The following is a 13,610-nucleotide window of genomic DNA, read 5'->3' as shown; positions in this document are numbered from 1 at the left end:
ATAACGCTGCAAAGTTCGGCTTTTTTTATGTCTCATTCAAAATAATTCAGAGCACTGAAGCTTAAAGTTTTTGAAAGTTTGATAAAATGCTGCAGTTGTTGTCGTCCATACATGTTTGATATCAGTTCAGTTCATTGTGGAGAAATAAAAAGACTGAAGTGAGATGAATAGACTGAGAATTTTCTCTAATTTGACAAAACAAATCTTGATTGAATTGAATTTTGTGGACACACAATGCAGTTAAACAGTTAAATCGCAGTATATTGTATCACAATACTCACCATATCGCAAAATGCTTGAAATCGCAATAATATCATATCGTGACTCAATTATCGTGATACAATCGTATCGTGGGGTCTCTGCTGATTCACACCTCGATTATATATGACTTAAATATGACAACTAAGCTTTGTCCATTCCATTATGGAAAAAGCTAAGAAATGTACCTTTATTTATTTGCTCAAGACTGAAGTGTGTGTATGCAGTGTCTGGAAACTCACTGTGCGAGGCCGACTGCATGGACTCAGCCAGGCTGACGCTGGACGGGGTCTTGGGGGGCGAGTTGGGCTCGGTGCAGCGCTCAGAGTGGAGCTGACCTCTGTCCCCCACCGTGCCCACTGAGCTCTGAGAAACAGTGTCATACGCTTCAGGCTTCACGGCTCTCACTGGCTCACTCACTTCTGCTGCTGGGTCACAGTGTGTGTCAGCAGCAGCAGCAGCACTCAGGGACTTCTTGTCTTCACTCTGCAGTTGGACAAAGTAAAATGAAGTGTAATTTTCATTAAGGGTGGCAAGAAGAAGTAAGTAAGTACTTTGAAATAACGAGTTTTCTGCATTAATTATCTTCTTGCCACTGCTTCATCTACTGTAACATCTCAGGAGATCAAGGATTATCATTATGTATCTCAATGAAAACAACTTATGTTTTATAGAATAGAATAGAACAGCCTTTATTGTCATTGTACATAGCACAACGAAATTAGAGTGCAACTCCCATAGTGCATAAAACAAATTAAGAACAACAACACATAAAAACTTAAGGACAATAAGGTATAGAGGTATAGAAAGTATACAATATCACAGCAAGAATAAATAATTGAATGGCAATACAAATACAGAATATAGAATAAATAGCTATGTATGTAAAGGAGGCGAATGAGGATGAGTGGTAGCATGTAGAGGTCGTATTTTAGATAATATGAATATAAATATATTGCACTATAATATTATTGCACTTCATTTTTCAGAGTATTTATGGTGGTGATAGCTCGAGGAAAGAAGCTATCCCTCAGTCTGTTTTAGGGTTGTCAAAAGTATCGATACTCAAAAAAGTATCGCTACTAAAACGTTGTATCCGGATACAATACTCATTTTCAAAAGTATCGAGTATCTGAAGCTTGTTATCGTAGTTGCAGTTTCTTTTTGCACAACTGTTTTTTATTATAAATATTTAACCTGTGATTCTGTTAATTTTCACATGTTGCATTTTTCTTGTTAATAAAAATATTTCTGTTAAATTTTGGGGTCTTTGTTTTTATCCTTGTGGTATCGAAAAATGGTATCGAGTATCGAATATTTTCCAGAGTATCGGTATTGAGTTGAAAATTTTAGTATCGTGACAACCCTAGTCTGTTTGTCCGTGTTTTATGTGACCTGTAGCGCCTGCGGGAGGGCAATTATGACAAAAAATGTTGAGTTATTGTTGCACATCACTGTGGGATGACATGACTGACCTCACTGTCTGCCTGAGCCTCTGCTTCAGCCTCCAGCATCACGTCCTCCACCGGTGCTGCAGCGCTGCAGGGGGCGGCATGCTGCGTGGGGTCAGCAGCGCCGTCAGACAGCCTCTTGGTGCTGTGGATCCTCTGAGGGTGCAGCCTGCTCAGGGACATGTAGAAGAAGCTGCCCTGTTCTCCGTTTAGCACGTAGCCGGAGAAAGACATTCTGCGGAACTCCTGCGGGATCAGACAGTTTAGTGAGTCAAAAAGTTAAATGGGATTTAAAATCCGAACTATGACGGAACACATATGGAATTATGTAGTAAACAAAAAAATGTTAAATAAACCAGAATGTTTTTTTTTATTCTTTGAATTGTGATCTGAAACACAATAAGAAGGCAAGATTTGTTGTTGAACACTTTTTTTTATGACATAACACCATATGTGTTCTTTCATAGTGTTGATGTCTTCAGTATTAATCTACAACGTTGAAAATAACAAATAAAATACTATTTGAACGTTTACAATAGGACATAAATACAGATAAAAGTGTGAATAAGTGCTGACACTGAATATGTATAAAATAATCCTGGTATGATCAGCAAAAACCAAAACAGAGCTTCATCTGCAGTTTGAATGAGAACAGTCCTGGAGTCGTGTGTGTGTGTGTGTGTGTGTGTGTGTGCGTGCGTTTTCTTGCCTCTCTGAACTTCTCCAGAGACTGCTCAGGCCCGAAGACGAACTGCAGGGGGACGTCTTCACAGTGACAGTGCTGTCGACCGCCGGAGCGCAACACATGCTCCGCTACTTTGTGCAGCGTGGTCGAGCTGATGACCCGAGAGTGACGCAGCGCACACACAATCTCATCCTCCAGCAGCCAGCGGATCTGAAAAAAAAGAGCAGCTCATCACTGCTGTGTGTGTGTGTGTGTGTGTGTGTGTGTGTGTGTGTGCGCGCAGTAAAAGCAAAAGTATAGCCCTTTTATTGTTCAATGAACAATAAATCAGATGATATTTCCTTTATTGTCATTGCAGAGTAACAACACTAATCAGGGACATCCACACCTAATGCAATGCTCTGCACTTTATATAGTGTAATTTAAGAGCTGATATCTAGACATTTGTCCAAACAAATGTACCTTTAGTTGTACCAGGCATTAAAATGTACAAGAAATTGAAGAAAACAAGGGTCTAATAATGTTTTCCATGACTGTTCAAATATTTAATATATTTATTCATTGATAAAATTATATATTTTTTTATATTTTTCTCTAGTGTGCAATATCTGTGAAATACAAAATACTCATTGGAAGAAAATACAACAAACAAACAAACAAATACATCCAACAAAATAATATGCAATATAAACAATGCCAAACAACAGCCATGTCAGTATTTATGTATATAATGTATGTATATTATGTACGTATGTCTTATTTTTTACATTTACATTTACATTTAGTCATTTAGCAGACACTTTTATCCAAAGCGACTTACAGGAAGAGTAAAAAGCAAACAATCAAGGTTTAGGGCAATAAGAGCTATTAGTGCTAGTGACAATTCTTTGAGGAGTAGACTTATCATGTGGTCTAGGAGAGAAGATGCTCTCTGAAAAGCTGGGTCTTCAGGAGTTTTTTGAAGGTAGAGAGGGACGCCCCTGCTCTGGTAGGAACTGGTAGTGTGTTCCACCAGCGGGGAACAAGAATTGCAAAGAGTCTGGATTGCCTTGGACCAACGGGGGGCAGAGCCAGGCGCCGTTCATTGGAAGAGCGCAACGGTCGTGAGGTAGCGTATGTCTGAATCAGGGCGTTCAGGTAGGTTGGAGCAGTACCGGAGACAACTTTGTAGGCCAGCATTAGAGATTTGAATTTGATGCGGGCTGCAACAGGTAGCCAGTGGAGCTCAATGAGCAGCGGTGTGACATGTGACCTTTTTGGCTGGTTGTAGACCAGGCGCGCCGCCGTGTTCTGGATCATCTGAAGCGGTTTTACTGAGCAGGCTGGCAGGCCTGTCAGGAGGGCATTACAGTAGTCAAGTTTTGAGATGACAACAGCCTGTGTCAGGAGTTGAGTGGCATGTTGAGTTAGGTAAGGTCTGATTTTTCTGATGTTGTAAAGTGCAAAGTGGCATGACCGGGTAACTGAGGCGACACGACTGGAAAAGGTGAGTTGGTCATCAATCATCACCCCTAAGTTTCGCACCACCTTGGTGGGGGCAAGACACAGGGAGTCAATTTTGATGTTGATGTTGTGGTGTATTGTGGGTTTAGCAGGGAGGACCAGCAGTTCAGTTTTTGAGAGGTTCAGCTGGAGGTGATGTGCCTTCATCAAAGTGGCTATGTCAGAGAGGCAGTCAGAGACCCGAGCAGAGACCGATGGGTCATCAGGAGGAAATGACAGATAGAGCTGAGTGTCATCTGCATAGCAGTGATAGGAAAAGCCATGTGAGCGGATAACCTGACCCAGAGAGGTGGTGTAGATAGCGAATAGCAGGGGTCCCAGCACTGAGCCCTGGGGAACCCCTGTGGTGAGGCAAGACAAAGTAGACAACTGTCCATGCCAGGATACACTGAATGAGCGTCCTTTGAGGTAGGAATCAAACCAGGACAGAGCCAAGCCAGAGATGCCCATTTTAGAGAGAGTAGAGAGGAGGATGTCATGGTTAACTGTGTCAAATGCAGCTGACAAGTCAAGCAGAATGAGAACTGAGGACTTTGCTGCTGTTCTTGCTTCTTTTAAGGCTTCTGTCACAGACAACAGAGCAGTTTCAGTTGAGTGACCGCTTTTGAAACCAGATTGATTTGGATCAAGAAGATTGTTCTGTAGGAGGAATTCTGAAAGTTGCTTAGCGACCGCCCGTTCAATAGTTTTGGATAAGAATGGAAAAAGTGAGACAGGACGATAGTTCTCGACTTTAGCAGGGTTGAGAGAGGGTTTCTTGAGAAGAGGTTCTACCCGAGCTGCTTTGAATGCAGTGGGAAAAGCGCCGGAGGACAGTGAGACGTTAATCACATGTGTGACAGCTGGCGTGATGGTTGGGCTAATGGACTGAAGAAGGTTTGTTGGTATAGGGTCCAACGAGCATGTAGTAGGACGGCTACATGTCAACAGTTTGGATACCTCACTCTCAGAGAGGGGTGTAAAGCCAGAAAATGAGGTGCTAGCAACTGATTCAGTGCCGCCCAGCTGAGATACAGAAAGACAAGTAGTAGGACTTCTACATGTCACAGTATTAGGAGTCGGGTGGGGGTCAGAGAATTGGCTGCTAATTGCTGCAACTTTGCTTGTAAAGAAGGATGCAAATGTGTCTGCGGTGAGGCAGGTAGGAGGAGGAGGAGGCGGAGGGTTGAGTAGTGATTTGAAGGTGGAAAAGAGTTTCCGGGTGTCAGTGACACTGTTGACTTTGTCGTTGTAAAAAGCAGTCTTTGCATCGGTGATGCTGCCTGAGAATGAGGACAATAGTGTCTGATAGTTTATGAGATCGTCGGGAAGTTTGGATTTGAGCCATTTTCTTTCAGCAGCTCTGAGCTTGGTACACTGTGATCGAAGGGTATCAGTCAACCATGGGTGGGATTGGTTGGGTCGAGCAGGCCTTGTAGATAAAGGACATAGCCTGTTCAGACATGAGTTCAGAGTAGAGCAGAGTGAGTCAGTGGCATCATTCTATCATAGATAGATAGATAGATATACTTTATTTAGCTTGGGATAAATAAAGTATATCTATCTATCTATCTATCTATCTATCTATCTATCTATCTATCTATCTATCTATCTATCTATCTATCTATCTATCTATCTATCTATCTATCTATCTATCTATCTATCTATCTATCTATCTATCTATTAGCCTTCAGAGAGGAGAATGTGCTGAGTGGAGGTAGGGCAGAGGCAACAATAGAGGAGAAGTGGGCTGGGGATAAGTTCCGGAGGTTACGGCGGAACGTAACCATTGGTGCAGGAGCAGAGGGTTGCTCTGGTAGAGTGACCTTAAACTGGATAAAAAAGTGATCTGACAGGTGGAGAGGCGTTACCACCAGTGCATCTGTGGCACAGTTACGGATGAGAATTAAGTCAAGGTTCTTGCCAGCTTTGTGAGTAGGAGGACTTTGGACCAGCTGGAGGTCGAATGAATGAATTAACATCATGAAGTTAATAGAGTCTGGACTGTCGAAGTGGATGTTCATGTCGCCCAGGACAAGCAACGGACAGTCATGATCAGGTATGGAAGAGAGCAGGGTATCTAGCTCATCTATGAAGCCACCCAGCTGGCCTGGTGGATGGTAAATGACCACAACGTAGGCTTTAACAGGAGCAGTTACTGTTATGGCATGGTATTCGAAAGTATCATATCTGATGGAATGTAGCAGAGGAGTGAATTTCCATTTATTGGAGATTAGCAGGCCTGTCCCACCTCCTCGCCCAGAAGGACGGGGGGTGTGGGAGAGGGTGTAATTAGTGGAGAGAGCAGCAGGGGTGGCTGTATTCTCAGGTTTGATCCAGGTCTCAGTGAGAGCAAGGAGCTGAAGAGAAAGGTGGTTTGTGTAAGCCGTAATAAAATCGCTTTTGTTTACTGCGGATTGGCAGTTCCACAGGCCCATGGAAAAGGAAGTGACAGTGTGTGAGGACTGTTTGAGAGGCCGAAGGTTAGATTAGAAGGTTTCTGCACCTTTTGGCCAGTTTTCTGCGTGGACCGGAGACAACGACAGGAATGGAGTGGCACATATTGTAGGACTGGGAGGGAATAGGACTGATTCCCTTTGCACAGGTAAACTTGCTTGTCTTAGCCTCGTCCGTCTTACCCGAGGACGGCTGCCGCTGACGCTGCCGATTTAGCAAACGCCCCCGTTATTATACTGTGATTGGAATTGAATGCGGCTGTTCTCGCATTAAGGCTGATTGTGACAAGCGTAGACCGCCCTCTGCCAGAGCTGTGAATGGTTGGAATTTCCAATTGAAGTGCAAAATTGCTCACGCCTGGGGTTGTTACCAACCCTAGATGGCCACTTAATTGCTCACTTGCCCTCACAGAGATTAATTCTCAGAATTCAGAAAGGAATGCAGATTTTAGGCTGATCACAGCAAATATTCAGAGAGATTCAGACCGCCCCAGCTGAAAGACTCTTACTGCCCCAGTCAGTATAGGTTTTTTAGTGAATTTCTGTATATTTTGCCAGGATATACTTTCATTTCTCTCAGTGCAGAAGAGAAGTTATTTCATATCTTTGTAAACTCTCCTGCCTGTATCGTGAGCTGCTGTGACTGCGGGATAAATAAAGTCTTATCTTATTTCAGGGGAAACATAAGTCCAGTCAGATTATCTGATAGTGTACTTCTGAAGTGGCTGGGATGAATATCCATATTTGGGCAAAGCTAACAAGTGAAGCTTCACTCTTGTGCGTGTTGTCACTCACCTCGTCCATCGTGGCCAGAATTGCTAACTTGTGAGGAAGTGGGAGTTTGGATAACGGATCACCTGAGACCCTGATGGAAAAAAAAAAAGACGCGTTTCAGAAATGAGATCCCTCCATGATCTGACCTGAGTTCAAAATGTGTTGAACAGACTGACCCGTCAACACCAGCTCCCCTCAGACTGTCCAACACGGCCATCAGCTCCTCGTCAGAACGATAGGAGGACGGCTGCCCTGGGGAACGATTCAGGGACACGCTGCTCTCTGAGGTGTACCTGCACACAGACAGGAGGTCTCACAGTTTAATCATTCACACTTATTCTCAGGCAAGGCAAGGCAGGTTTATTTTTATAGCACAATTCAATACAAGGTAATTCAAAGTGCTTTACATAAACATTAAAAACAGCAAGACACAATTGAAAACAGTAAAAATAATCAATTAAAACAGGGAAATAGAAATAAAAATACAAATAAGATAAAATACGATAAAGCAGGACAAGAAAATAGATAAAATAATAAAAAGCACAAGTCAAAATGGACAGAATATGTCAAGCATATACATTTTATGTAAAAATGTCATTTAACTAACATCGCCTGCTGCAAATGATGATGCTGTGTGATATAGGTACCCCCCACCCCAACTGTTCTTGTTCTTTGTTCTGTATAAAATGTTAAAAAATTCCTCAATAAAAAGTGAATTAAAAAAAATAAAATATTCATCCTTAATATATTTCTCCTTTCTCTCTAAGCATTGTTGTTAATTCATTTGTTATCTTTATTCTGTCTATTTACAATCTTTTGCCGGTGGCTGTATATGTATGTCTATGTTCGGATGTTTGGTCGAGTTGTGTCATGGGTATATGTTGTACAAAAAAATCAAAAATCTTCTCCTTGTACAGTGATTGTTTTATACATACTTTGTCATCAATAAAAAGACCATTGAAAGAAAGAAAAAAAAACAAGAAAAATGCACAAGTCAAACATAGCGTATTTAAAAAGTAAGGGCATTAGAGTAGAGCAGATAAGTGTTAAAGTTAAGAGTACGCTGCAGTAAAGAATAGTGTTTTTAGTCCTGATTTAAAGGAGCTGACCGTTGGGGCAGACCTCAGATCTACAGGTAGTTTGTTCCACAGGTGAGGAGCATATTCACTAAAAGCTGCCTCACCCCGCTTAGTTTTCAGGATAACATCTACAGTGCTACAGTCGGAAATTTATGAGATTAAAAGTGGCAAATCTAGGAGAAAAAAATTACCCGATAACCCTTTAGTGTTGTACTGCCTGCACCTAAGACACTGCACTCTTCAAAGCTTCGCACCTTGAGGATCAATTAATTTGCCGATCTGTCGTATTGTATCCTGCTGCATCAAAAATCCCATTTGAAGCCCGTAGATGTAACCAGCAATATCCTTCATCCGTCCATTGTGTTGTAGTTCCTGATCCAGAAAAGATCTCACCTCATCCAAATTAGTACGGTGTTTTCTTCTTAATAGGCCCAATTCACAGCAATGTCTCTACAATGTCTGGATACTTATGATAATATGGAGATTCTGGACTAAAACCACAAGTATTTCCTTATTGCTAAATCTGATTGCCAACTATAATTTGATGAAGACTAGCCTATTTTTCTCATAAATCTGCTACTTCTTCTCGTAGATTTGCGACTTTTTTCTCGAAATCTTACCCCCCCCTTTCCCCGTGTCCGTAATGTTTTGACTCACCTGTTATGATGGAAATCTGCCATGACTTCAATCTCCAGAGGCAGTGTCAGGACAAAAATATCTAATGTGACCGAGAGCTCATTCAAATCCATAGACTGTAACGCCTCGGCGTTCTCCAGGCAGGAAATAATCTCACCTGAAATCACAAAACTGGAATAAGCACTAAAACAAAGCAATAGTCATATATGTGTGTGTGTGTGTGTGTGTATATTCTCAGACTTTTAATATATATTCTTTGGTTTCTACATATATTCTCAAGTTTCAATATATATATTCTCAGGTTTTTAATCCATATATATAATAATTTCCTGAACGGCATGCCATTATATATATATATATATATTTATAATTATATTATATTATATATCATATATTTTTTACATTTATTTTATATATATATATATATTTTTATTTTTTTATTTTTTTATTTTTAAGCATATCTTATATATTACACAGGGAAGATGGAGGACAAAAGCAGAGGAAATGCACTTCTAATAATTTTTCTGTGCTCACCGAGACAGGTGGGCAGTGTCTGTATGGGCATGGAGCCGTGGCAGCTTTTCATATTGACTGAACAAGTGACATGAACAAACATAGGAGGCATGTCTAACTGTGGCCCCTCTGGCTCCAGCAGGGAGTCCCCCTCCAGGATGCTGAAGGAGTCCTGGTCCTGGTTGACTGTGTTGGAGTCTGACAGGGAGCGGTCGTCTCCCTCACAGTGGGAACCGCTGCCAGGATGCTCCTCGTACTCCACCACCAGATCTGTGTCACTCTCCGTCATGATGCAGCAGCCCGACAGGTTTTCTACACAAAAAACAATCAGCTGGTCACTAATCATATCAAGCACGGCGCAAATCTGATGAAGCATCATGCAATATGTGCAGTTCACGGTTTATTTATTAATTAACTAGTAACAATCAGTAGTGATGTGCCAATGAAGCCTCATGAAGCATTTTCTTTATATTCTGAGCCCACTAGATGGTGCTCTTGGTTTAAAGAAAGAGGCTCAAGCATTAGTTAATAATTGTGCTTTCAGTCCCTTGTTGAACATAGAGCGCCATCTAGTGGGCTCAGAAAATAAATCAAATGCTTCATGAGGCTTCATTGGCACATCACTACCAATCAGAGTTTCTTGATGTGCAGCAGAACTTTGAGACTCAGATTCATTCTAGCTAACTTAACTTATTAGAGGTGTGATTCCCCAGAGGCCCCATGATGCGATTTTATCCCGATACTTGTGTCACGATACAATATTATAACTTGTTGATGTTATACATATGTTTTTTCTATTATCAGTTTATTACTTTCTTATAACTATGAAATTTTAGGTGGAGGCTTTAAATAAGCCCATCTGGGTTTTCTGCCTCTCCCTGCACTTTACACTATAAGTTATCTTTGTCATTTTATGTAATTCTAACTGTGCAAATAAATAAACCTAATCCTAACTGGGTGCTCCTGCTTCATTGAAAATATATCACCAAATCAAAGCAAAACATTTGTGAACGATCCTCACCGTCCTCAGTTGCTGGCTCAGCCTCTGACACGATGTCCTCACTGGGTCTCCTCCCCGTCTCACCGTCCTCAGAGTCCTCCTGAGGAGACGAACCACAGAGCAAAGCTTCATCCAGTCTGATCAACGGCAACATTCATGTGGTGACGTCTGACCCAAAACAAAGGTCAACTCACCTCTTTCTTGCATGAAGGCGGGCAGTAGAAGAAGTAGTGTGGATTGGAGGGCACGGTTTTGAAATACTGAGACACGATCCCCATGAATTTATCCTGTCAAATTATTATTTTCAAATTTGACATTAGTTACCAGGTCTACTTCAAAAATATTAAAATGATTAATTAATTATTAACACAATACCTGTATTATGTTGTGTAGATCTGGATACACTTCACACTTAGTCTGTGTTTGAAGGAGGGTCAGGGGGAAGTCGGGGACCTTGGACGTCTTGGACTCGTCCATGGTGAACGGAGACGAAGGAGCTGAGGACTTCCCTCTGGATTCGGCTTCGCTGGCATACTCCGTTTCAATGCTGATGCCAAAAAGCATTAAAATGAATAACTGTGTTAGCTCATATGGAAATGTAAAATGCAACCTCAGGGAATTAAGATTAAGATTGTGATGTTAACCGCAAAATGTGAAGAAACAATCAAACACAACTTTACCTCTCACATACACATTTTTTGCGAATGTGAGAGGTAAAATTGTGAATGTAAGAGGTAAAACTGAATGTGAGAGGAATTCTTTGTGAATGTGAGAGGAAAAATTGTGAATGTGAGAGGTAAAATTGTAAATGTGAGAGGTAAAATTGTGAATGTGAGAGGTAAAATTGTAAATGTGAGAGGTAAAATTGTGAATGAGAGGTAAAATTGTGAATGTGAGAGGAAATCTTTGTGAATGTGAGAGGTAAAATTGTGAATGTAAGGGGTAAAATTGTTAATGTGAAAGGTAAAATTGTGAATGTGAGAGGTAAAACTGTTAATGTGAGAGGTAAAATTGTGTATGTGAGAGGGAAGAATTGCATTATGACGCATTTTTCTGTGACAACGCTTAGCATTTATCCTACAAAATCTGTGTAGTCAACTGTGTCCTTGATCTCCTCCACAAGTGGTTTGAGTGATCCGATCACAATGCTTCTTCGTGATTGTTTACACTTTATTATTATCGCACTATTATTATCGTTATTATTATTATTATTTATCACTGACCACTTGTGTGGTAACAACTGTGTTGCATGAATGACGGGAAGAGCACATAGACTATATATCCACAGACTACTACTTCTACCATCATGTTGTTTTCTCTCACACCCTGTATATTATATTTCTTTGTTCGCACTTTATATCCATACTACTTTTCATTCTTTGAGCTCTACGTAAAGTTGTGTTTAGCATAATCATACAAAATAACATTACAATGATATAGTCAGGTGCACATATGGGTTAACCCTAAAAAAATTCAACAAAAGGTTTCTCAGTGATTTACAGTAGTAACAGATGTACTTAAAAACATACTAAAAGTTTACCAATTTTTGACTCCAAGAAATGCGCCCCATTTTCAAAATAGTGGCCGCCAGGTCTTTAAAATGACCATTAGTCCTTCTAGTCAGGAGGCTGAACTAAATAAAGGGGACACGTCATTTCTACTTTCTCATATGGCTTTGCCTAGTGTTGGTGGCTTCGTGTCCATCTTGAAAATGACACCTTGTGGTCAGACTTTGGTAAACTTTTAGTAGGTTATTAAGGGCATCTAATACTACAAAAAACAGCAGAGAAACCTTTTGTTCCATTTTTTTTAGGGTAAGGTGGGGTTTTTTAATTTATGCACCCGCTTAATACTAATATAGACTGTTTTACCTGGACGAGGAGGCCACGGCAGCCCTGTCGTCTGGTCGGTCCTCCTCAGCATCTCCAATAATAAAGGTGGCAGGGCTCCTCGAAGGTTTTGGATTCCCTCTCCACCCTGGAGTCTCGCCGTGTTCCCTGAAGACCCGGATGTGTCCACAGAGGGTCTGCAGGAAGGACGTGACGTCGATCTCCTGCAGGGATTCTTCACAGTAGTCCATGGCCACCAGGACGTCCTGCGAGCTGATGCTGTAGGACTGCTGCAGGCTGCGGTACACACCTGAGGAGCACCGGGAGGAATTAATGTTGTTTTCCACAGATGTTCATGTATATTACAGTATCAGCACATCAGTGTTTCCCCTAGGTTTACAGCTTTGGGGGAGGGGGGACCACATATTTTCTAACGTGTATGCCCCCCGGGAGAAAATTTTGTACATTTTAAAGTAAAATGCATCGATTTTGTGCATTTTGACAGCTAAATGAGAGCAAACACCTCACAAAACATTTTCATAGTCAGAAGATAACGTGACATAGAATCTTTCTTATCCTACTTGTTACGGTGCTGCTGTTAGCTGGTGGGGGGAGGATCTGGGGGCTGTCCCTCCCCTGGAGAATTTTTTTTTTTTTGCCGAAAAAGCCCAAATTTAGTGGCCTCGCACAGATTGTAATGCCCCACTGATCTTAATCATTAATTATTGTAAAGGGGAATAAAGGTTTTTGTAAGTTTTATTGAAGGCATCATATTTTGACAGTATTCTTGCAAAATCTGTGGTGGATTCTGTTAATACGCTCTTATTTTGAAAACAGCTTGTGTTTAGCGGAAGGGAGTTATTCAGACCGTTAGGCACAGTTTAGCCTTTTGTGATTAAAACAACTTTAATTGTCAGCTAATGCTAACCGAATGGCTTGTGCAACAGTGTGTTTGGATGGCTTGGATCACCTTTGACCGGCCCGGACAGCTTGATGGGATTTACTTTGGCGCGCACACGGAGAGATGATGTGGGGGCGGGCCGCCCCCCTGATATAATGGTAGGGGAAACACTGCACATTGAAGTATTCTTGAGTGTGTGATGGTGGAGGGAGGTTACCTCTGACGTAGCTCTGGTGGTAATGCTCCTGCAAGAGGCTGCAGTAGTTGCCAAGCTCCTTGTGTTTGTGAGGCTGAGCCAGTAGGTCGGTCCAAGGGGACGGACTGCTGCGGTCCTGAGACAGTGACCTGGTAGAAGAACAGCACAGCAAACACACCGAGACAGGAAATAAACACACTCTGTTGTTTGAAAGACTGATGAATGATCTGCTGAAACCACATGGACTACAACTGCATTCAATGTATATGCACATAGCTTCAATAACACATATGGATAAAAAATACAGACAATTCCATTCCATGTGATTTTGCAGAAGAATTTAGACAGCT

At 41.5% G+C, this 13,610-nt stretch overlaps 1 protein-coding gene across 2 annotated transcripts in view; it reads right to left on the bottom strand.

Moving 5' to 3' along the window:
- Positions 1-13,610, bottom strand: part of szt2 (SZT2 subunit of KICSTOR complex) — a 133,393-nt gene that overhangs the window by 80,246 nt on the left and 39,537 nt on the right. For both annotated transcript variants that reach the window (XM_059341183.1, XM_059341184.1), the window contains exons 28-39: positions 13,282-13,409; positions 12,206-12,473; positions 10,710-10,881; positions 10,529-10,621; positions 10,356-10,434; positions 9,356-9,646; positions 8,843-8,978; positions 7,283-7,399; positions 7,128-7,197; positions 2,419-2,604; positions 1,734-1,955; positions 501-744 (exon numbers count right to left, since the gene is read on the bottom strand). In XM_059341183.1, coding sequence (XP_059197166.1) covers positions 501-744; positions 1,734-1,955; positions 2,419-2,604; positions 7,128-7,197; positions 7,283-7,399; positions 8,843-8,978; positions 9,356-9,646; positions 10,356-10,434; positions 10,529-10,621; positions 10,710-10,881; positions 12,206-12,473; positions 13,282-13,409 — 2,006 coding nt within the window. The remainder of the gene's footprint in view (positions 1-500; positions 745-1,733; positions 1,956-2,418; positions 2,605-7,127; positions 7,198-7,282; positions 7,400-8,842; positions 8,979-9,355; positions 9,647-10,355; positions 10,435-10,528; positions 10,622-10,709; positions 10,882-12,205; positions 12,474-13,281; positions 13,410-13,610) is intronic.

This window comes from Centropristis striata, chromosome 9, assembly GCF_030273125.1.
Source record: "Centropristis striata isolate RG_2023a ecotype Rhode Island chromosome 9, C.striata_1.0, whole genome shotgun sequence".
Classification (NCBI taxonomy): Eukaryota; Metazoa; Chordata; class Actinopteri; order Perciformes; family Serranidae; genus Centropristis; species Centropristis striata.
Note: the sequence above shows the minus strand (reverse complement) of the source record. Positions and strands in the feature narration are given on the sequence as shown.